The 23,378-nt window shown below is 41.9% G+C and overlaps 1 protein-coding gene across 2 annotated transcripts; it reads right to left on the bottom strand.

Moving 5' to 3' along the window:
• Positions 1-9,931: 9,931 nt before the first annotated feature.
• Positions 9,932-23,217, bottom strand: cnot6a (CCR4-NOT transcription complex, subunit 6a). 2 transcript variants are annotated; one of them, XM_075481263.1, is made up of 12 exons: positions 22,948-23,217; positions 21,770-21,891; positions 20,363-20,549; positions 19,978-20,063; positions 19,780-19,884; positions 19,528-19,596; positions 18,399-18,556; positions 17,175-17,329; positions 15,032-15,186; positions 14,601-14,834; positions 12,996-13,198; positions 9,932-12,814 (listed from the first exon to the last, which is right to left on the bottom strand). In XM_075481263.1, the coding sequence occupies exons 2-12, from the start codon at positions 21,879-21,881 to the stop codon at positions 12,599-12,601; spliced, it is 1,680 nt and encodes a 559-aa protein (XP_075337378.1). In that variant the 5' UTR covers positions 21,882-21,891; positions 22,948-23,217; the 3' UTR covers positions 9,932-12,598. The 2 variants fall into 2 exon arrangements, with proteins under 2 accessions (XP_075337378.1, XP_075337377.1); XM_075481262.1 differs by having other exon boundaries at positions 19,759-19,884.
• Between the last annotated feature and the right edge of the window lie 161 nt (positions 23,218-23,378).

Genomic DNA, 23,378 nt, shown 5'->3' on the forward strand with positions numbered 1-23,378 from the left:
CTTGTAAAATATGGACACTGTGGAAAGGCAAGAGGAAATCTGATCCAAAAGAGTTGAGGAGGTCATTGGATAAGTTACTTTACTAACTTTGTTGCTTCCATGTATCTAAAGTTGGGAAAAGTCACAACAAGTTTTAACACTTGAAGAAATCCAACATATTTTACATGAATGATTAGAATGTCACCACAATACAGTCTGTGAACACAATGACAAGCGGGCAGAACTTTTTACACTTGACCTCTTGCACCTCAAACACAAATAAACTGAGGAAACACATTGCATTGTTTAGAGAAAAGTCAGAGCATGTACTCATTTCTTTTCTTTTTACTTGCCATGAATTCCTGGCATGGTTTCACAGATGAACGGCCTTGTTTTCCTGTGCTCTCTGTGGATAATATATGTTGGTGGCTGGGCTGTTGCTGCTGAAGTGGTTGTTCATGTGTGCATTTGCAAGCAGGTGTGCCTGTTGGTTGGTGCCATCCTCCATCTTAATTAGGTCTGTATGTCTGCTCCACTTCTTCTGTCGCCTGCCCCGCAAGTTTAGAACTACTTAAGCATTTCCATACGTACTATTATATTAGTCACGTAGATAAAGGTTGCAATACTTTTCCCAGCCAACACGAACCTACAAATTTTGTAATGAAACAAGGGTTTTGTTTCAATAATTTCAAACATGAGTAGCCTCAATTGTTGTACTCAAATGATCAAATTCAATGGAATGCTGTTATCAACATTGGAGCCAACAGGCTGAAAACATTCACTTCACAAATAGAGTGCAGCAAAGCTGATCAACAGGAAGCGTGCTCAAGCTGAATGTCTGCTGGGCACATACGTTTTATGTTGTTTTTATTGGCCTATGTCAAGATTCTGACAATAAAACTGCAATGGGAAGCAGCCTCTGAGAGAGTCAAAGCAAAGGAACTGGCACATTTAGATTATTTTCCATTGTGATATTATTCACAAGTGAGTGTTTAACAAGAAGAAGCAGTAAGAGCTTCATTCTGGGAGATATTCAGTTTTCTAGTCTGGTGAGTTTAACGCCACTGTACACTGACAACAGCAGACATTTCACATCTGGTTGAGAAGCCACCTGGCCACCCTGCTCTTTTAGGAAAATGCCTTAAGACACACACAAACACCCACCCATCCACATGCACGCACACACTGTAAAACATCAGGCGGATATAATGAAAAAACTCTAACACAATCGACTGACCTCTTATCATGAACTTTTTAGAATTATTTTGAAGCCTTACATGAAGTCGGGCTGATGGACGCCATCAGATTTTTAAGGGCTTCTACCATTTTACAAACTATTCTCATGCACACATGATGTGGTTTTTGCCTTTTTAAAACGAAAGAGCTGATGCATGTAACGGGATATGGAAACACGTTTTTTCAAATACGTTCACCCTCCCATCTAACAAACATCTAACTTGTCGGTTTTTGCCTTTTAGTGGAGAAAATGGCTTGGTGGGCTGGCATGGTGGTTAAGTGGTCACCTGTCTCAAACTTCTGTGCTAACTTTGTATGTTCCAGCTATGCATGAAAGGCTCCGACTTTATCTAGGAGCATTGTGCATCTCTGTGTGTAAGCTCTGTGAAGCAACTTATCCAGAGTGTATCTTGCCTCTCACCTAAGACAGGCTCCAGCCATCTGTGAACCTAACACGATAACTTGGGTATATGAGTATATACTCGTAGTGGATTGGAGGTGTGGCTCTGTTTTGGGATGAGAGCACCATCTTGTGAGGTACACCCTCTTTCACCTTCGTTCGTTACAATTCCCGCACATTGTAAACTCTTTTTGAGCTGAGGAAATGCACCTAATACACTAAATTCTTTCATTTAAAAGTTACAAACACCAAGAAGCTCATAAGATCTGATAAGACGGTGCTGTGCTGATATCTGATCCATGCAGAACCCAACTCCCTTTTAGGTTACTCAACATTCAAAGATATGCAGCCATGTGTTCATGATACAGTCATTAGCCCCTTTCACACCGAGGAATAACCCGCGTTTAATTTGCGAATTTAGCGTGTCCGCTGTTCCTATCACACTGACGACCCGGGCTGGCGTGTCAACTCGACTCGCCATTCGACCCGTGTCGGACCCTAGTCTTTGTGCCGAGCCGAGTTTGATGTGAAAGCAATTGATGCATGTTGGGCGTGGCGTGACGTGAGAAGTTTAAAAGACAGAATGGACAGTTGATTCAGAACAACAGCGACAGGTGAGGACAAGTTTCACTTCAAGTTCGAGACATTTTTGAAGATGGCCAACTGGGGAGAAAAAGGAGGTCCGCGAGCTCCTCAGCCTCCGAGCAGAGGACGTTATTTACCGCCACATGTCGGGGACGGTGAAGGATGGACCTCTGCTGGAAGGGCTGGCGAGAAAGATGGGAGAGCGCGGTTTCCCACACAGCAAGACGCAGGTGACCAACAAACTAAAGGCCATGAGGAAAAAGTTCCATGCTGTTAATGACCACAACGGCAGGAGTGGCAGAGGGCGATTTCCTCAACTTGGAGATTATAGTGCTCTTGTATTCTCCGCATATGTTCTTCGGCGGCATCCCACGTTGTAACCATCCACACCCCGTAAAGTAACATCTCCATGAACTGCATATACAATTGCAAAAACGAGTTCTCAAGGTGTCCCGCCATCGTTGGTTTGAAAAATTTGATGCAGACAGGTGTATTTAACCCTACCTCCGACGCATGGCTTGTGCCTACGTCATTGTACACGCCCAGCATTTTCTGTGTTTCGTGTGACGCTCTGCCACTAGGCAACGCCCTCGGAACTCGGCTTCAGGCGACACGGGTCACCTAACACGCCAAGCGTTCACATTGCTCGACGCGGGACGAAGTGGCAATTTGGACCCGCTAAGGTAGCGGGTCTCAGTGTGAAAGGAGCTATTGAGAATTGGTTTTCGTTGTGACATAAAGAATAAAAATGCTTTCTAGTCTTTCCCTCCTTTCTTTCCTTATTTCTTTCTCTGGTGAGGACAAGTAAAAATTGAGTGAGACTTGATTTTAAAGGTTAGCCCTGCAGTAGTACGGTACATGGTAAAGAAAACAATTGCCCCCCAATTATCCAGAACTCACCACACCATTACATCAACTTTACATTCTGGATATTAAAGCATAGCTAATGTGACTGTGTGTATTTAGGTTGAACCTTATATCTTAAGTCTGATTATCGTGTTTTAAGTATTTAAATTTATTGCATAACCAAAACTTAGACTAAAGACTTTGAACTAATCATTGACGTTAAGATAATGCTAAAAAAAATATTTAATTTAAGCAGCAGGGAAACCTTTAAGTTAAATCAACTCATTTAGTTTTGCAGTGCAAATCTGCAGCCAAAGCTGCTGCTTGTAATTCGCAGGTCTCACCTTCCTCTGTAATAAGACAAAGCTCCACCCCAAACATTTAACAGGGTAATAAAACACACACAGAGAGACGCAAGCATGTGCTGTTTACAGAGAAGCAAATGCTCAGGTGTCGCTCTCTCCATAGTAAAAGTTTTGGGTCAGATTTGCTCCAGATTGCATCAGTCCCCTCTGTCGCTGTTCAGTGAAGGTCAGGATCATTCCGAGGTTATCTCCCCTGAATGAAAATCATCAGGAACTTTCCAATCTGGGCGCAGGCCCATATGTGTTGGCAGTGTGTCTGGTTCTGGCAGATCCTGCCAGACATGCTTAGCTATATTTTATGTGCTCGTTTCTGAATCTTTACAACTTAAATCCACAAAGCAGTATTCTGAGAGCATGTCAGGAGGAGTTGGCTGAACATCACACAGGCAACTGGCCTAGTAGTCGTGCAGGCAAACACACACACATGCGCTAGTTGGATTTTCTGAGGAGAGGATAACAAAGAAGATGCAAGGAAAGAAACAAAAGGAGAGATAGCAAGAGACTACATCTGCAAACTTTACAGCCTTTGCCGCCACGTCAGCACAAGACAAACAGCCCATCAACATTGGGGTCAAGTAAAGCGGAATCTGAGTGTTCTTCTGATTGTGAACAAACTTCATCCACAAGAACACATTTGGCCAGCTGTTAAAAATTTATTCCACATAAAATGAGAAAGAGATCACGACCTTACAGGGAAATTTGCCTCTTGGAAAGCTCTTGATGTTGTCTTCCAACTTCTGAACTCTCATTTTAAACAGATTAATTCCACAGAATTAAATCGGCATGTTCTTAAAGCCCCTTGTTCCTTTGTGAGCGCAGTCAGGCGAGAATTGTATTTACTATCACAGTATATTTAAAAGCAATGATGGGAAACCATGTGGATTGTCGAGTGCAAGTTCCAACGAAAGAGCTATAAGCTGAACACAGTACAACTGATACATTGTTCCGCAGAACTTCACACAGTCACATTATCATTTTGTGCTGCTGTCTCTCCTGTGGGCATCTGTTAAAGGTCTGCTTGCATTTGTGGGGGAGTATCTCAGGTTTCCTCTGCAAGCACTCCATCAACGTGCAGTGCCATTATGAAGGAGAGATGGTGGCTCGCTTCCCTGCAGGTCTGTTAACTGGTAGGCAACTAATTTCATGGACGCAGCTGCAACACATAAGCGACTCTTGCAAACTGCTCTTTCCCAATATTGGCCCCACAGTTTTAAGGAAATTAAGGAAAGCAGCTACCACACCGATTAAAGAGCAGTTGGACAGCATTCATGTGTCATGTGCGTGCTTGCACTTGTGAAAGCAAAACCGTTATGCATGTGCTACTACTTTTGCTTCCCCTCCCAGTTACACCTCTGTTTCCTTGCAATATTGTGTGTGATATAGATTTTTTTTTTTTTTTTTTTTTTTTTTTAAATCGGAGTTCTGTATATTTCATACACTTTGCCGAATGAAGGGAGAATTTGACACTTCTCATTTTCCATGATCCATTTGCTGTTATCATTCTGACAGCGACACTTTCGTTCATGATGGGTGTGGCACTACCTAAATGCAGGGGGAATCGCACCATTGTGTGCCCAAAGTGATGTGTATCACAAATACATCTGTCAGGCTGGAATCCTGCAAAGCTTAACACAGCTATCTTGGCTGATGTGTATACAGTGGTTGTCAGAAATCTTGGCAGCCCTGAATTGTAAGCACCGACAGTATTTACTGAAAGAAAAAAAAAAGTTCAAAATGATTACAAAGAAAAATATATGCGATCGTTCAATGAACCACTTTAAAAGTAAGGCACAACAGAGCATAACTAATGTTTGCAACGCTTTCATAGATAAACCTAAAATAACTCTCTATTAACACAGAAAACAAAGTAAAGCTCTCTGGGAATGCACTTCATCAATTTATTTACATGGCAGAGATCCTGTAATGCTGTGGGGCTACTTTGCTGCCTCTCAAATTGGAGGCACTCGGTGTAAAGTAATGATGGAATGTGAAGATTACTGATGCATTTTAAAGTAAAATGCTTTGGTGTCAGGAAGCTAGATTTGAGTTAAAGGACCTGTAAGGAGTGCTGACCTGAATCCCCCGAAAACCACCGGAGAGAACTGAAATCAGCTAAATGCAGAAAAGACTCCTAAGGTTGCAGTCTTCTTGAGGCTTACGCCAAACATTTATAAGCCATCAAGGCGACAAATATTTGCATTTAGAGTACATTTTTGGTGTATTAATTTGTTTTTGTTTTTAAATTTGCCTTATAGTTCAGGGCTGCCAGGAATTCTGTGCAAGAATGTGGGAGCAGTAAGGAGCATGATTCCAGTTGGACGCATCCATAGTTTGAACGCGATAAGTAACCAAAACCCACACAGCTTCATCAACAGTACTGCAACGAGGCAGATGAGCTGCAGCTGTGCTCAATTAGTAACAACCAATGAGAGCAGAGTTCCATCACTTTTCTATAACATCTGCGCAGGACCAACAGCGCATTTTAAGAGGACTAGACCGGGACACCAAGTGCTGATATGGATCGGAGGGAATGAAGAAAAATAAATAAATAAAGAAAAAAAAATCAGCAGGGGAGTGTCGCATACAGATCGAGATCAGGAGGTTTATTTGTCTCCAGAGCTGCAGAGCTGCAGAGTTTCTTAGAGCTCACTGTGACATTTTAACAGTTTGTTTTGTCTGAACATTAGACGAGAATTTGCAGCTATTTTTTTTTTCCAATGATATGAAACAGAGAGGAATAGAACCCCCTCTCATCTCGGAAGCTTTATCCAGTGAGTTTGTATTTATTTTCATCCTACATCTTGATTGATAAAAAGTAATTACTCAGTATGTAATCCAAGCCTTCGTCAGCCTTCATATAAGACCACAACGTGAGCAAATGAGAGTTGAAGCTCTAAAAGTTGCAAACTCTGAAGAATTGAATCAATAAGACTGGGGAAAACAATGTTGTATACAGCATACTGTATACTTTAGTGGTGGCCATGGCTCAGGAGGAGGAGGAGGAGTCATCCGCTGATCGGAAGGTTGGTGGTTTGATCCTTGTCAAAGTGTCCTTTAGCAAACCCACCTAGCCTCAGATGAGTTAATTGCTTAGTAAGTGAGTATATGATAAAGGGGGAATAAAAAAAAACACACAGTAAACAAAAGTACTGCATAGGCTGAAAATAAGATTAAAGACTCAGATAAATGTTGAATGAATGGAAAAACACCACCTTGAGTGGTCAATAAGACTAAAAAGGAACTATAGTGAGGCAGTGCATGTAACCAATAACATAAACCTCAAAGCTATTATGAGTAATTAAACCTCAAGTAATCTTAACTACGGGGGGGGGGGGGGCAGCAGCCTATCCCAGCGACAACTGGTTGAAAGGTGTAGTGCACCCTGGACAGTGTCAGCAGGCCATCCCAGAGACAAACAAGACGAACAACCCTGCACACTCACTTCTGGGGTTAATTTAGGCTTGTTTTTACAGAATAAATCATCCTAAACTGTCATATCATTCAGTTTATGACCACAGTTTATACGAGAATGTTGTCATTTAAATGCAAAACTTTCAGGATCCACCATTTTGCAGTTTGTTCATTTGAACTGGTGAGTAATCGGTAAAGAGTTGAAGCTGTCTCAGACCCTTCCAGGCTCTGGAAAGCCCGCTCAGACCAGAGCTCTGCGATTGTCCAACAGTGATCCTGTGGCTCCACCATGTGTTCATCCAGGATAATACACAAGCTGTCATCCCCAGTCGGTTAAAGCCATTTAATGTTAACGTTAAACTGAAGCCACCTCCGATGGGACAATGTGTTCTTGTTTGTCATTCTAAAAGGGGGGAAACAAAATAAATAAATCAAAGACTGGGCTCTGCTACAGAGCAGCGCCCTCGGTATGGATAATGTTCTGGGTCTTACTTCAGAGGACGGGTGTACTTGTAAAGTACACTGGCTTCAGCCTAGATAATCTTTTAAACCCTGCTGTTTAGAAAACTGTGTCATAGAGAACTAGGAATGTGCGGCTTTTAATTTCAAGCCAACAGCTACCAATATTCACACATTTTAATGAAGCCGATTCAAGGTTTGGTTGAAACAAAAACCTGCATACTCTTGGGCCTCAGAATCCAGCCTCCAGCAGCTGTTTGACACACTTGCAGCTCCAACAACTGCTGCACAACGCTCCCGACCAGCCTTAAAAATTCCACGCTTTCGTTTCACATGGCAGACGCACAAGCCTCACAAGATTGGTCTTTCTAAGCATCGCTTGCTACGTCCACGTTATCCGATAAATTCACTTCAGTGAGAATTAAGAACAGGAAAATACACAAAAATACTCCTGCAATCTAAACATAATGCGTCTACTGATGAAGAGAGAAGCCCCGGGGACGCAAGGAGTTAACAAAACAAGGGTGGAAAAAGCAGGCATGACAAGGAGAACAGATATAGAATTTATTTTCAATATCCATTGAAAAGAATAAAGAGGTGACACAGCTTGAAACAGATAATACAGAATTTATTTTCAACCAGAAGTAGGAAAATACATAGGTAGGTGTAAAGGAAACAAGCAGAACCTGTAGTCAAAAAGAAAAATAAAAGAATAAAACTATTCCAAAGAGAATCAAGAGGACGGCTAAGGGGTACAACAGAAAGCATTGTTTACCATTCAGTTTCATTTTAAAACAGTATGTGTTGATTTGAAAACAGCTGCCTTGATTTCTCATCTGGGTTAATGGACATTCTACAACGTTGTGCAAGTGTTACGTCATTATTCTTGTTTTTTTTTTTTTCCTTTTTCTTTTTTTTTTTTTGCTGGTATTTCATGAATGGTAAACAATAGTTGGTCCAGTGCATAAACACAGTGACACAGATCAATATATGTACTCAGCTGACTACAGATAGACAATCCTGATCATCGAACAACTACCACTAAATTCGGCAGGGAGAAGAGGATGGGCAATTATACAAAATGGATGATAAAAAGAAAGTGGGAAATGTAAAACTACGTTCTGGGCAACAAAACAGAAGAGCGAGGGATGGAGACGAAAATGAATTAAATACAATAAACAACCGCCAGAGAGAGGAGAGGAGAGGAGAGGAGAGGAGGGAGGGGATGAAACGGCTACATCTTTTCAGATAAACTACAAAAAATAATGAAAATTTGAAAGTGAATGTTTCTGGTCATTATTGCCAAGTTTAGCTGATGGGTCGAGAAACCAACTTAACCACGGTGAAAAAGTATGACGATGGGTGTCAATGCGGTTCAAGGAAAAGGACAAAAGTACCTTTGCTTTCCTTACAGCCCTACTTTTCATGAAGACGAGGGTTTTTTTTTTTTTTTTTTTTTTTTACAAAGGGTGTGACTGGTTGGTGTACAACAGAGAATTGAACTACAAGCAGCTTTGGTGTGCACCATTACAAAGAGATGCAGCCTGGGTGGGGTGGGGGTCACGATGCCTAACGAGCCAGCCAAAAAAAACAAAACTAAACAACAACAATGCAGTTGAGCAACAAAGAAAAAAAAAAAACCTACAACGAAATCATTCACCGAGGCTCAGAGTGTGCCATAATTCAGCTCCGATTAGATGGATATGCAGAGGAAAAGGGGGAAGAGAGGAGTGTAAAAACATATAGCAGTTACTATCAACAGGCTAGTTTAACAGATTTAACCACCGTAATACACGAGAACAGAATGAGATGGGACTAGTAGTATGCAAAAAAAAAAAAAAAAGGACCAGTCTAACGGCCCATCGTTAGCTTTGTCGTACAAACACGTTTTACACCAGTCAAAAGTTTTCTAGTACTGAAACTGCAGCCACTGGTAAGACAGCACTGCTGCCCTAACCTACGGGGCACTAGCACTCTCCAGCCAGTGTCATGCAACGACCAAAATAAAGCTGAAAGATTTTTTTTAAAATAAAACAACAGCAGAACATCCCTGTGCTGAGTTTCAACAGATACCAATGAAGCCTGCGGTTTCCCCACCGGTAAGAATTCATAGCTTCATTCTGTGAAGCACCCGACTTTAACCCATCAGGACCACGTATCATCAGGATTTCTACAGAGGATTTGGTTTGTGATGGGGGGGGGGGGGGTCAACGGGAGGAGAAATGTGGAGGAAGGGTAAAAACAATGCAGCAAACGTAACACCATCATAGAATTCATGATTTTACACATCAACAACACAATTCAACATCTTTTTAGAAAGGAAACATGAGATACATCTTTTATTCACACTTTACAAAAAAACAAAAAAAGAGAAGCTACCCTTTAAATCTACTACAATACTAATGCCATCCAGGAAGGGAAAAAAAATTAAACTGGACACATTGGTTTTTGGATGGGGATTAAAAATTTTTAGAGGGGGGCGAAAAAAGAGAGAGGAAACATGATTTCTTGATCTGAGGACTAAGTTTATACTTCCTATTTACCTGCTTCCCTCTCGTTTTAAAAATGTTGTTTTAACATATAAAGTAATTAAACCTTTACTTCTAATTCGACTGGACCGAGTGTTTGTGTTTATGTTTGTGGGTGGGTGGGGGGGGGGGGGTTTAGGGTTTGGTGCTCATTCGTCTGTGTAAAAGCTCGACAGCCGAAATAAGTACGTCACTGCAGACAGGGTCAACTCACTCGTTTGGGATGTCAACGATCCGATTCATAGCAATGAGCTGGCCTGGTCTTCAGGAAGGAACAGCTAAGCTCACTGGCCCTCATCCCTTGTTCATCCAAAAGCAAAGAAAAGTGGGCCTTCCACCCTTTTCAATGCAGAGGTAGGGCGCTCCACAAATGGCACTATAACTGCAGTGACATGGGTAGAAAATCTATACAAAGTGGTTGGGGAAGGAAAAGGGCTTAAAAAGACACAGCTTAAGCAGCTAGGTAGAGTCGGAGATTGGGCGGTTTATGAGGTGAAGGGCTGGGGGTGTGGACAGGCGAAGGAAGATTTAAAATTCGTGGCCAGGAAGGAGGCTTAGGGCTAGGCATTTCTGGGCGGCCCTGGGGATGGAGCTGTGCTATAGGATGACAAGGGAGGAACACAGTCTGAAAGTGAATTCATAAAGATAAGACAGGGTCAGTGGAGAAAGCATACCTGATTACTGGAGAGCTCAATGAATAGGAAGAATATACACATCATCATAACATTGTCACATCTCATAATAATAATAATAATAAAAAAAAAAGGAGAATCAACATTAACAAAAACCCCAAAAAAGGACATAAAATCTTCACAAATGTCTCAACAGTATTTAAAAATAAAAGGAGAAGAGGCTGTTCGGGCGTTCGCCGCGTGGAAGTAGTGCAAGACGTCAACTGCTACAGTGAAGCACAATGTACGAGTGGGATTTATGTAAGTTGTGTCAATCACACGCCACTTTTTCATTGAGCTACACAGATGAACAGATGTGACTCATCCTTGCATGTCCTTTTGTCAGAACAGATGGCAGCAGTGTGGATCAATGGCTTTGTTGATGGGCAAGAAGCAACAGGCAGTTTACTCAATGTCTATGTACATCGCAGCAATATGCCAGCAAATCAAACCAACCGCAGAGAGAAGGGCGAGAGCAAAAAAACAAAAAGAAAAGAAACGATACTGATACATTAATTACAGTCAATCTCCGGGGAGTGCTGAGTGGTGACAGCGAACGCCTCGAACAACCTCTTCTTACGTCTTTTGTACAAGCTGGTAATATCAATTCATCTCAACATTAACTGGATAAAAATTTAGCCATAGTTTACAATACAATCTTATTTTCAAATCTGATCATAATTTACTCTTCGTACAAAAAACGCCAGAAAACAGTTCTTTTGTGGTTCATATACAATCATGTAAAGACTGAGTCTGGATTTCTTTTTCTGTACAAACACTTGTGAAAAAAAACCACTGCTTTTGCGTATGGAACTTATGGCTGGGGAAAGTCACTACTGGCCGAGGAGGCAGTGCTACACATCTGCCTGCAAATTACCTCTGAACGCGTGTTTATGTGTGTGTGTGTGTAAGCTTGCATGTGTGGAGTTGGGTGGCAACTCCTGACAGTGAGAGAAATGCTGGTTTTATCCCGGTGTGTCAGCCATTACTCTCCATCTCTCTCTCTGTCTGTCTGTCTAATAGCAATCACAGCTAAGAAAAGGTTTGTGATAGGCCCCCATTGCTTTGCCAATAAGCCTGAATCCCTTGCTCCTTGCTGAAAAAAGGTGATACATGAGCTCCCAAGCACAAAACTAGCCTAACATCGATACAAGCTGGGGTGAAACGGTCTGTAAATAGGATGGTAGCCGCTCTCAGTTTCTCAGATCTTTCACACTACATAATCTGCCGATGTGAACTAGGCAAAATGTAGGTTCGGTTCCGGTTCTCTAGGCATCTGTGGGTTTTGGTCGCTAATGCACCAGAGCAGGGGGGAGGGGTCAGAGGTGTAGACTATCATGTAGCACCACAGGAGGCCATGACCACACAAAAAGGCCTCAGCACCACAGAATGACAGTAGTAAATCTCAACTCAAACGAGCTGCGCTGTATCCACCTCCGGGGAGACTTATCTACCAGCAAAAAGCTGCTTCGACCCTACCGCGATCTGTAATATCCTAGAAAGACTGAGAAAGTTTCGCCTTCGACCAAAAGTACAGGGGATAACGAGCAGAAGCCAATGATGGAGTTCTGAGACTGACAAGTCTGCCGTCTTTGCTGGTTTTAGATTTATACAGGACAGACAGACGAGCAGACCATCAGCTCGGGGGCTTTTCAGGTAAATGCCCCCCCCACACACACACCCAGCCACTTTTAAGTTTCCCCATTGCTCTTAAACCAAACAGTGCCCAATGAGACCAATCTGAATGAGCTACCATCCCCTTTAGTTTTAAAGACAGAAGCAAAGTAGGTGGGGGTGTTGAATCGGATGAGGAAAGGGAGTCCAAAACACAAAATATGATACACAAACAGGACTGAATCAAGCAGTTAAAAAAAGAACGTAAAAAGAAAAACAGAAAGAAAAAAGAAAAATATAGAATATCTATAACATTATACGAAAAATCCCTGTCAGCCAGACCTCACTGTATGAATATTTTACAGGTTGTGGGTTGTTGTTTTTTTTCTTTCTGTGTCTCCCTCCTCCAGTGTTGCGGAGGGAAGAGCTGGTAGTGGGAGGGAGCAGGGTTTGACAGGGAAAAGCTGTGGTCGCAGCTCCCCCTGGTGGTATGGCAGGGTCTCACTACCTGCGGGCAGGCAGGTGAAGCCCGTTGACCTGGGAGGGCACATTGGGCAGGAGCAACTCCAGCTGAGCGTAGAGGGAGAAGTGGTCAGAGGGGATGTGGGGATGTGGGCAGCCGCTGACATTGTTCTCCACAAGCCAGTGGGGATCCAGAGGGCCCAAGATACCCAGCACGTTCAGGTGAGGCTTGGAGTAGAAAATATAGTCGATGACACCCTAAAGAAAGAAGAGGAGAGTTTTGTGCAGGAACGGGCCGATCTTTCACAGACTGCAAATATATAACGCAATTACTACTTTGGACATTTATTCAACATGTTCGGACCTTTGTCCAAGACTAAATCTTAAAGAATCATATAGAAATACTGCACGCGTGTGACGTCACAGTTTGCGACATTACCTTGAAGTCGAAGGTGTAATTGGTGTAAGGCATCAGGCCGTTCTCATAGGCGGTCTTCAGCTTGAAGCCGTGGGTGATCCTGCCATTGGACGTGCTGTTCTTGCCGTTGCAGTTGAATTTGGTCAGGCAGTCACTATAACGTAGCTCCTTGAAGTCCTTGTGGGTGCAGTCCACTCCGCCTGTACTCAGGTACTCCACTACACCTAAACAACAGTGACACACAAGACGACGTATTTTTCAGGATCGAATATTGTCAGGTTACCCTTGACCCCATGAAACCAAACCAAAGTCTATTTTCGCTGTAATTAACACCGCTTTTTGACCAAAGCCATTCCAAAGCTTGTTCGGGGCTGGTGCTAGAGCCAGTTTTAAGTTGCAGTCCAGCTGAGAGCTGGGTTGATTTTGCACAGCAGGTGCATCATAGTGTCATTAGAAATATCTCGTCCAATACACGTCTGAACTTCTAGTTAAGAAAGGTTTTAAACAACAGCAGGCGTTTGTACTTGGCAGCTGACGCAGTCAAACTGTGAGGGCCACGTTCAAAAACATCTCTGGTGATCGAACATGAAATGAGAGGAACACCAAACACTCTCTATTTTGTAGTGTTCCTAAACTGGGAATCATTGCATGCCATTCACTTCCCTGGTATGAATTTGTCCAGTATCTGGCCCATTTTATTAGAGCTCAATGTATAATTATTGGTATTTTTTTTAGCTCCAATCTCTCTCTCTCTCTCTCTCCAACATGTTAATACATTCTTCGGACCCTTTTATAACTGACAGCAACATCTCACCGTTAGGATTTTCCAAATTTTCTTTTAATGTATTATCGGCTCATCAGACATGATTGACAGGAGGCTAAGCCCTGTTTTTAAGAAGATAAAAACGCTTCCCTATACCAGTAATGACAGGAATGGGGATGACACCTTCTGATGAAAAACACTATGATTAAAGAGCAACTATGGTTTCCATTCTCTTGGAAAGTCTTTTTTCTGGCCCGGTTATACATCTTTAAATTATTAAGAGAGGAAAAAAAAAAAAAAAAAAAAAAACTCTTAATCATCAATTACCCTTCATTTAATATGGGACAACCCGTTTCATTGAGCACAACCTACTTTCATTAATATCACAGCTTTCTCATAACTGGAACATTTACATTTTGTAAACCTTTAAAAGCAACACATTTTTTAAACAGAAATGACCGAATCCTCACAACACGGCTCCTTTTACTGTTCTTCCCAACTGCCCCAGAGAGAATTTTTTTTTTTACTATTCATCAATATTTGTTAATCTGGTTTTCTGGCCTTGGGGAGCCTGTATAATAACAGCAATGAAACAGCAATTTCTTGAAATGGTTCAACATTTTCTCCCTCCTAACTGGATGGTTTAATTCATGGACACTAAAATTGATTTCTATGTTCAACACAATCTATAACACAGCAAATGCCACGACTGGCTTAATTCCCCTGTCAAAAATTCCGACTGCGGCTAGTTGTTTTCCCTTATCTTTCTATTAACTTCTTGCTCATTCTAGGGTAACTTAACATGCAAAGATATGCAGGGAAATAGACGAGGAAACAAACCAAACAACCTCTTGCTTACTTACCAGAGTCAGGCAAGGAGTTGAGGTCAGCGCACAGCACCAGTGGAATGGCATTAGTCTCACCAGAGACGGACGACAACTTGAGGCTGCGTGTTGCCTTGTCCACAATGCTCTTCACTTCGGACAGGAACATCATGGTCTGGACCAGCTTGACATCAGAGTATTCTGGGTCCCAGTGCATGTGGGCATTGGCTACAAGGAGAAGCTGCTTCTCCATGCCATGGAGCGACTTACCAGCTGAAAAGAGAGGATTAAAAGGATCAGGGAGCAGCATTAAGACTATCCAAGCCAGATAAAATACCCATCAGGCGTTCCAAAAGTCAATTTAGGACTCGCAGCACCAGCCAATTTAGAGACAAACAAATGTAAGGAATCTAGAAATGTCAAACACCCAACTCAAAGGCCCAATCCAAAGATTGAATATGTCGACTTACAGGACATCTCCATCATTTCTTTGCGGACCTCTAGCAGTACAGCTACGCCAATGTTGTCCTTTGTCATCACCCTGTTCAGCATAGCCTCTGAGCCCTCGGAGTTAGCCATTGCCAGCTGGTTGAACTCCACAGTGTGTTTCTGCACTGCGCTGAACCTGGAGAGAATGACAAGACAAAAATTTGGCTTAAAACTAGGGAAAAACAAAACAAAAAAAATAAATAAATAAATAAATAAAAATCAGGGACGTCCTGGATCTTTTTCTTCGCCGTTCTTCATTGTTTTAAGGTACTGTAGAAGTATCGTATCGGGACTCGGTAGATACTCAAAATCAAATGACTCGGAAGCAAAAAAAAACGATCGGGACATCCCTACTTAAAACACATCTGTGATGTCAGGGAAAAAACAAACAAACAAAAAAAAGAGTGTTTGATTTATATCATGCTTGATCACAACCAGGATATCTGCAGGGTAATTAGGAAGACCTGACCTTAACTTTGGTGCAGGTTCAAAATGATTGTAACTAGGGCTGTCGCGGTGAGGGAATTCCCACCGCGGTGACTCCTCGCATTTTTGTTCATTAGGCTACTTTCCACGACACGCAATGTTAGATGAAAATCGAGCGCATAATCCGGCTTTTTTTCCCAGCGATTCTGACATTTCACTTTGCCTGTCATTTACTCGCTCACAGACCAACATAGCGGAGATCAAGCAGCGCATACCCCAGTTCTGCAACATTGTTGCCAGTGCCACATGGCAAATATCAACATTGTTGCAGACCTGCGCACGTTTCGTTTAGTAATGACGGAGAAAAACGAAGCAGATCAGTGCAGCAGTTGAGCTCACGTGTCCGGGATACAGTTTTTTTTTTAAACAGACTGCCCGCCGACCAACCAACCCAAGCTGAACTTTAACTGTTTCCGCGAAGTTGTTAGAGCTTATTTCTGGCACGGCACATTTTTTAAATGTTTTTTTTTTAAATAGGCCTACAGACCAACAGCAAATGTGCACACCAAGCTGTGGTTCTGTGGAAGCTAGTTTATTGTTGATATTAGACGGTCGCATTTACAACGTTAAACATGGATATTAAGGGAAGATTCAAAGCCATAAAGTGTCCGGACTAGGCAGAGGAGTAAAGCCGAGATAAAGGTAGGTCACTCCATTTTATTTTAACTTCTATTGTTACGCCACTGAGTAGGCATATTCTTGTAATATCAGCTGCTGAGGGAGAATGAGACCACAACGAGTGGCATGCAGACGTGTGTGCGTGTGCGGTGCCTATATGCAAAGATGACGACAGAAACGCGGCACCAAGCTGTGTTAATGTGTTTCTCCTGCCTTGCGGGGAATATACAATGTATCATTATTACTGTGTTGGCTTAAAAAAAGTATCAGTTCTTTCAGTCGCTTTGTATCTACTGTGCAGTCTTAAAAACTCTTTCTCGAGTTGTTCTGCGCGTGCAAGGGGGCGTGCGGTGGTGGCGGTGGCCTGGACACGCACCGCGGAGGTCCTCTCAGCACCGCGGTGATTGCATTTTGCGGTTATCGCGACAGCCCTAATTGTAACTGCTCTAATGGTTCTTAAGTTCAGCTACAACTGGGCATGATAAAAGTTGATTCTGCCGATTCTATGATTTTGGCGTCTTGTTTATTCACGCGAGAAAAAAAAACTAATTTGATAAATTAATAGTAGGAAAAGGACTTGTGGCCGGCTTTACTGCCGACATCTGCTCGCTGTTGCCCCTTTGTCCATTATGGACTGGGTAGTTGGGCCTGTTCTTTCTCTACATGCCAGTCTCCCTTCCCTCAGTTACTATCCAGTTTGAGCAATTTTGCAACACAATCCAAAGGTCACAAATGCTTTATAATGGCGATTCCAATGAATTCTATTAGGAAGGCAACACTAAAAACCACCACTTTCTCCCTTGTGGGGTTGTAAAACCAATGAGGTGGGGCAGCTCTGGCAGTTCCAATGCTCACAGGACACCATCACATTACACAATATAAGAATCAAATGGAATTTTTCACAGCCTATGTTTAATTACGTGGACTGTTCAAGACTATTTTAAGATGATCAAATAACAAGAGAGTCTTTTAAAAGCAACACATTATAGGCCATGATGAAATCGGATCACAAACACTTACTTGTCCGTCTTGTAGAAAACTGCACACCCATCCACGTGTTTACGATCTGACTCCGACATGGTTCGAGCTCGTGACTTTGGACTGAAGAACCCGTCGTATCCTTGCTCTTTCAGCTCAGGCAAGAAGAAATTGAAGTACTGCTCTGTCTCCACTTCCTGTAATCAACAAATTCACGAACTGACATTTCCTAAAAAATGCACGCGTTTTTTTCCTAATTACGCCAGTTTTCTTCCCAAGAAAGCACATATCCGACTAGTTTTCAAACCACTCCTTTTGGCTGAGACAAAATACGACTGAATAGTTGATCTGAATAATGTTCCCCGCGTCCAACCTTCACTAAACACCGGCACAAACTTGTGGAACATGTTTAAGGTGTCGCTCGAAGCGATTTGAATGAAAACATTCATGCGGCTTGCATACTGGCCCCTTTGGAGATATGCAAAAACATCAACAAACTCTTGCAACATGGGTGAAACCTTTCAACATTTCTGGCGTCCGTAGCTCCCATTAAAATTACCACTGTAAGCTACAACATGCAAATGGCATGATCTATGGGCGGGCAGTGTTAAACACTTGCTACAACAGCACAAATCTTTCAAAGCTGCCCTGTATAAACATAATTAGAGCAGCAATGGTTACAGTTCGCTGTAATAATGTGCTTTATGTTTGAAATTAGGTTGGGACCTATATGAAAGCCATCAGCTGTGTCAAAACAGAGCAAAGCTATCATGAAATCAAGTACAAATCAACCAACAAGCAATAAAGCTGCCGTATCTCTCAACTAAAACACATCAAATTTTGTTCAAGCTATATCTGCGCATAAGTAGGGAATAAGGAAGTATGTAGACTTTTTACTGCTGATGTACTAGTGGCAATTAACTAATCTAATAAAGCTGTGGACAGGCAGTGATGGTTGTTCAGGCCAATAATTAACAAACTGCAATGCTGATCGCTCCGTAGTAGGAAATCTAATCTATTTCTGACCAATCCCTCAAAATGAGAAACGCCTCAAATCTTGACATAATCTTTCACAAAGGGAGCACTTGATGCAGTGTTTTTGGATTACGCACCCAGTTAATGAGAGTTTGGTGCAACGTTTTAATGCATGTCCAAAATATTCAAACTGTCCACAAATGGTAACCTTTACAATCTCGTTGGATCTACCTTCTTCGAATCCGTACAAACAACTACCAAAACCTAAATACTTGCGTTTGTATTTCTCACCTGCAAACTGATGATGTCTGCGTTGCAGCCCATAATCTCCTGCATGATAGATTTCTTCCTGTACTCCCAGTTTAGAGCCCATGATGGACAGTAGCCATATAGCTGTCGTGTGGCATACTTATCGCACAGCACATTGTAGCACATCACAGAGAACAATGCTAAGGGGAGCAAGAAGAGACAATTAAAATGCAGATAGTTTTAAAAGATTAAACTGGGAGGCATTTAAGCTTCAAATCTAATTTGGTAGTGTGTCTCTACCACCACGAGGTGGCGGTAATGCACACAGCCATCTGCCATGTAAACAAGAACAGAAGAGTGCTTCACTAATGCCAGGCTCTGGTACCACATATCTGGCACAGTGAGCTCGGATGCTAATGGTGCTCTGACAAGAGGAAACATGCAAAGCACAAGTCTGCAGCCATCAAACACGTCTGTTCGTCTTGGAAAAAATGCTGAAGATCTTTTTTTAAAAGGTGGTATAATTACCTTGTGATTTCAAATAATAATCTCACTTGAAATGCACATCCCTACTCACTACCATGTGAGTTTTGTCAAATTACTAACTGGTTTGACCTGGTTGACCTATAACTCACTTTCAATCGTTTAAAGTGCTGCCACGTGAATCCTGCCCATCTGGCAATGCATTCAGCACAGCAGCCCAAAGGCAGAAAGCTGCAGTAACCCTGCTTTGTTAAATGTGACGATCAAATGTCTCAATTATTATGGCTTTTACATTTCAATCAAATACCCAAAACTGAATATATTAATGACTTCACATTCATGCACCTGTGGTCGTATGTTAACATGTTAGCCTTGTTTTACTGCTTGTGAATCAATGCCAGCAGCATCGGAACTGTGTTAGGTTACTGCTCATGTAACATTTCCTGCTGTTATTGATACCACTGTGAAGAAAGAATGGAAAAAGAAAAGAGAAAGAAAGAAAGAGCAAAAGAAGAAAGAGAAACACAGAAAGAAAGAAAGAAAGAAAAAAGTAGCTTAGTTTCAGGCGCTGTTATCAGGGACCCATGTCGAGCCAGTTTAACAAAACTGATCATCACTGCACCAACTTGCCGCCTCAGATTGGAAAAGCCTCACATTAAACCTCACGGTTTGCGTTTTTCATCCTCACCTGAGGGATGCGTTCGCTCCGGTTCCTGGAGTGCGATCCATGACCGGGCCGGGGGCTGCTCTGTTGGTACTAAGCACAAGGAAAATTGTTTGTTATGAATGTTAAATGTCAGGTATGGCACATAACAGTGACTTCAGAATAGTGTATAAAGTTGAAATTTTTGGGAAAAAAATAAGAGAAATCAAATAAAAGCAGTATCACTGCAATTTACGATTCCCGTTCCAGCCTCACAATTGCAGAAGAGGAACTCACTGCGCTTGATAGCCCCTGCCAGATTGTCTAACAAGTAGCTAAGCAGTCTCCGTGTGCCATCGGGTTCCTGGTAGAGGCTCATAATTTCTTGTGCAAGTGGGTTTCCTGGTTTAAAAAAAAAAAAAAAAAAGGTCAGAAACCTGAATCATCACTAATAAAATACTATTCTAAGGCTAGAATGAAAAAAAATCTGCTTACCTTTTAACCCCAGTGTTTGTAACTGAAAGAGTTTTCCCAATTCAAATGGCAGAACCCGCAACTGGTTGTTATTTAAAAGCAATTCCCTGCGGAGAGCGAGTGAGAATTGGATCATTAGAAAGCAGCCTCCCTGAGAAACCAACATATCTTATCTCCTTTCAAGAACATATGTCACCAAACTCTTCGAATCATTGCTGGAATCAAAACCTGACAAATTCAGAATGATCCCTTTAATATCAAGTCGAAAGAGTCGGACAAATTAAGTTTTTAAAACAGAAGAAAAGGGAGGACAATCTACATTGATCTAGGATATTTTCAAGTGACCTGTTGCAGAAACTTACTTCAGCTGTGCTCTAATTACGTTGTATAACCTGAAGTCACTGACCTGAGAGACACCATGTTGCCGAGCTCTGACGGCAGGCTCCTGATCTTATTGGATGAGAGATCCAGGTACACCAGGTTGTGTAGTTTGGCAATGTCTGGCGGGATGCGTGACAGTGAGTTGTCACCGAGGTGCAGGGCAGTGAGGTGGGTGAGAGACCACAGGGCGGTGCTGAGACTCTTTACTCGACCTGCAGAAACAGTGAGAAAGAGACACGGAGGGCATCAGTTCCACGGTCCGACCTCAGTGGAAATAAAACCCTTTCCCACGGTTAATGTTGCATTAAAAACGCCAAATACACCAAATAGACAGAAAACACAATCAGAAAGTGCAATGTCAAGCAAAAGCAAACCATCTGAGGCACATGTTTTCCATGGCTGAACTACACGATTAATCTATCCACTTTCACATTCTTTCTTAAAACTTAGGGTCTTCTGACACCAATTTTTATTTATTTTTTAAACGACACAGGTTGTTGCTACTGCTTGATTATGATAATGTTATGATAATCTGTTCGCCAAAATTGAATTCTCCTGCACTACACTGTACATTTACAGTGTCAGGGCAGCAGCATGAAAGCTATTTGCTGCTAAACCTAGCTCAGGGTTAGCAGTTTGATTACTTTGAAAAACAAACATCTAGGCTTCAAAGAGGCTTTGACCGCACTTCCACATCGTCACGGAGAAGAGCGAGCCAGACCAGAATCATCTATTATGCAAAGTTGAAAAAAAACAATAAAAGTCAATTATTTTGAAACCTCACATCGACCTATATCTCCAAAAGCTTAAAGAAGATGAACGAGATGAAAGTCCAGCGGCCGACTAACTCCCCACCATACCAAACTCAAACAAAAAAGCTGTATTTTGCCCAAACAAAAAGGCTAAAAAAAAAATAAATAAAAAAAAAGCTATTTATCTATATCAATTATTTTAAAAGTTGAAAAGCATACATACTACTCTGCTTTCAACCTTACTCCTTTGCATACAATGAACATTAATAGATTCTGAAATTAAAACTATTTTGTACTAAAACAAGAATTGTTTAGAATCATTTGTAAATCAGAAGAAGAACGAAAGATTTACTCCATCAAACATTGAATATCAACACGATTACACCGTTATCACGGTGATTTAACCAGCATGTTAAGCTGCCTAATTTCTCACCATCTGTTCCAGATGCTTACCTACTTTTATGTTTGGAGCAATGGAACCAGCTACATAACAACTAACTCCAAGGGTCTCATGAATACATATATTTTGGGCTTTGAGAAATATTCTTTAAAAATGTGAAAAAATAAATACCGCCCTGTGGGATTTTTCCCCCCAGCAACAAGTGATTCATTTGTGAACCGTTCAAATTCAATACAACAGCTTTACCTGTCACGGCAGAGGCTCCCTGACCATAACTCACCACTGATTTCCAGCTCAGCCCAGTATGACTTCTTCCCATTTGCTGCCTCCTCGCTGGACATAATTGTGTACATCCGCCTGGGATCCGGCGGGTCATATTTTTCCTTGGGCATTCCTATAACACTGCAGAGATCACTTTCATTAAAACTTTAAGTAGCACCACGTTACAAAAAGGCCTGCCGTTATTCCGTTTCGTAAGTGTGGCCTGAAACTACGTCTTAAGCTGATGTTGTCAGGGGTGCATCTAGTGCATCAGCTAACTTCACTAAAAATTCTAACAAAAGCACCAAATTATCTTTAGATAAAAGAAAAAAGAAAGCTAATCGTTATCACTCAGAGGTGATACGTTTTAATCTAAACGTGGTGCAGACCATACCTTAACCGCGACAGTTAATAGAGCAGAACATTTAACTGTACAGACCGTGATTTCATTGTTGTTACATAAGTTAATAACGTAGAAACAAATCCCTGTGGTACGAGAATCTATAGGCCAAACTTGGAGAAGTGGGCCGTCTGCAACTACTGTCACGTTAAATTTGCGCAAAAATAGCAACCGGCACTTGAAAATCAGAAATAAACAAAGCTAGGCTCGTCGATCATCCTCCTCTATGCCGCTAACTGATTAGCCTAGCTTAACCTAAATTGGCAGCTAACGAAGTGCACTTAACAAAGCTGGATCACTAACTAGCTCGTTTGCTAAAAAAGCAAGATAAACAAATGAAGCTAGTGACGCTGGTCGTTTAACTGGCTTTGACGCCTTACCCGAACAGGTCAATACGAAAATGCTAATTTGTATTAAAACAAAAAGACACTGTACACTTGTTGTTTACATAATGGCAAAGCACTGAATTGCGCATAAACACTAGGCCACGAAACAACGCATTACTTAGCTGTCGTTAGCTAGCTTTCTAAAGCAGGAACCACGATAAGGGAGATAAACAGCGGGCAGCCGAGCACACACAAAGCCCCACGATGCTAGACTCGCCAGCAATTCCGAGCTATTTAGCTTAGCTGGGGTTAGCCTGCTAGCTAAAAGATCCCAATTATCTGAAGCTGACCGACTTCCTATTGAAATATGTCACACTCGGTGAAATGACGGCAGTGCTTTTTACATGTAAGACGCGGTATAATGACATGAATTGAAATACATTGGGTTTAATAGAGATAATTTCATTTTACCTGCAAGAGCATACCAAATCGCGAGGACGACTGCGTGTTCTCTTTTGTTTTCTAGCTTCTTCTTCCCCGTTTCCGCTGCTGTATCATGGCGACTGTAAGGATTTTTTTTTCTCTGTCGATAACAGCGCCGCCGAATCCTATTGGTCAGCGTCTACAAGGTCCGACCAGCTGTTGAACCACAGTAAATAAAACCCTCGACAAATGAATAGTGGACCGTTTTGAGATGGATGGATACCATATTGGATTTACTGAGGATTGCCGTGAAAAATGCACATCTAGCAGAATGCTTGTTTATCAAACAAGTGCGTATCGTGTCATGGCAATGATGTCATGGTTTAACGTGTGGAGGAAGAACAACAGGCTGAATGGAAAACACATATGTCTTTTCTGGCAAAAGAGACAACACACTCGAATGAAAATCGAAATTTATT

Source organism: Odontesthes bonariensis, chromosome 13 (assembly GCF_027942865.1).
Source record: "Odontesthes bonariensis isolate fOdoBon6 chromosome 13, fOdoBon6.hap1, whole genome shotgun sequence".
Taxonomy (NCBI): domain Eukaryota; kingdom Metazoa; phylum Chordata; class Actinopteri; order Atheriniformes; family Atherinopsidae; genus Odontesthes; species Odontesthes bonariensis.

What these genes read in the sequence shown, in the direction of transcription:
- cnot6a (XM_075481262.1), bottom strand. Translation starts at nt 21,881, where the DNA reads ATGCCCAAGGAAAAATATGACCCGCCGGATCCCAGGCGGATGTACACA. An exon ending in ACAAACACTGGGGTTAAAAG is followed by an intron (nt 19,885 to 19,977) that starts GTAAGCAGATTT and finishes TTTTTAAACCAG; the next exon opens with GAAACCCACTTGCACAAGAA. An exon ending in CAGACATCATCAGTTTGCAG is followed by an intron (nt 17,330 to 18,398) that starts GTGAGAAATACA and finishes TGTTGATTACAG; the next exon opens with GAAGTGGAGACAGAGCAGTA.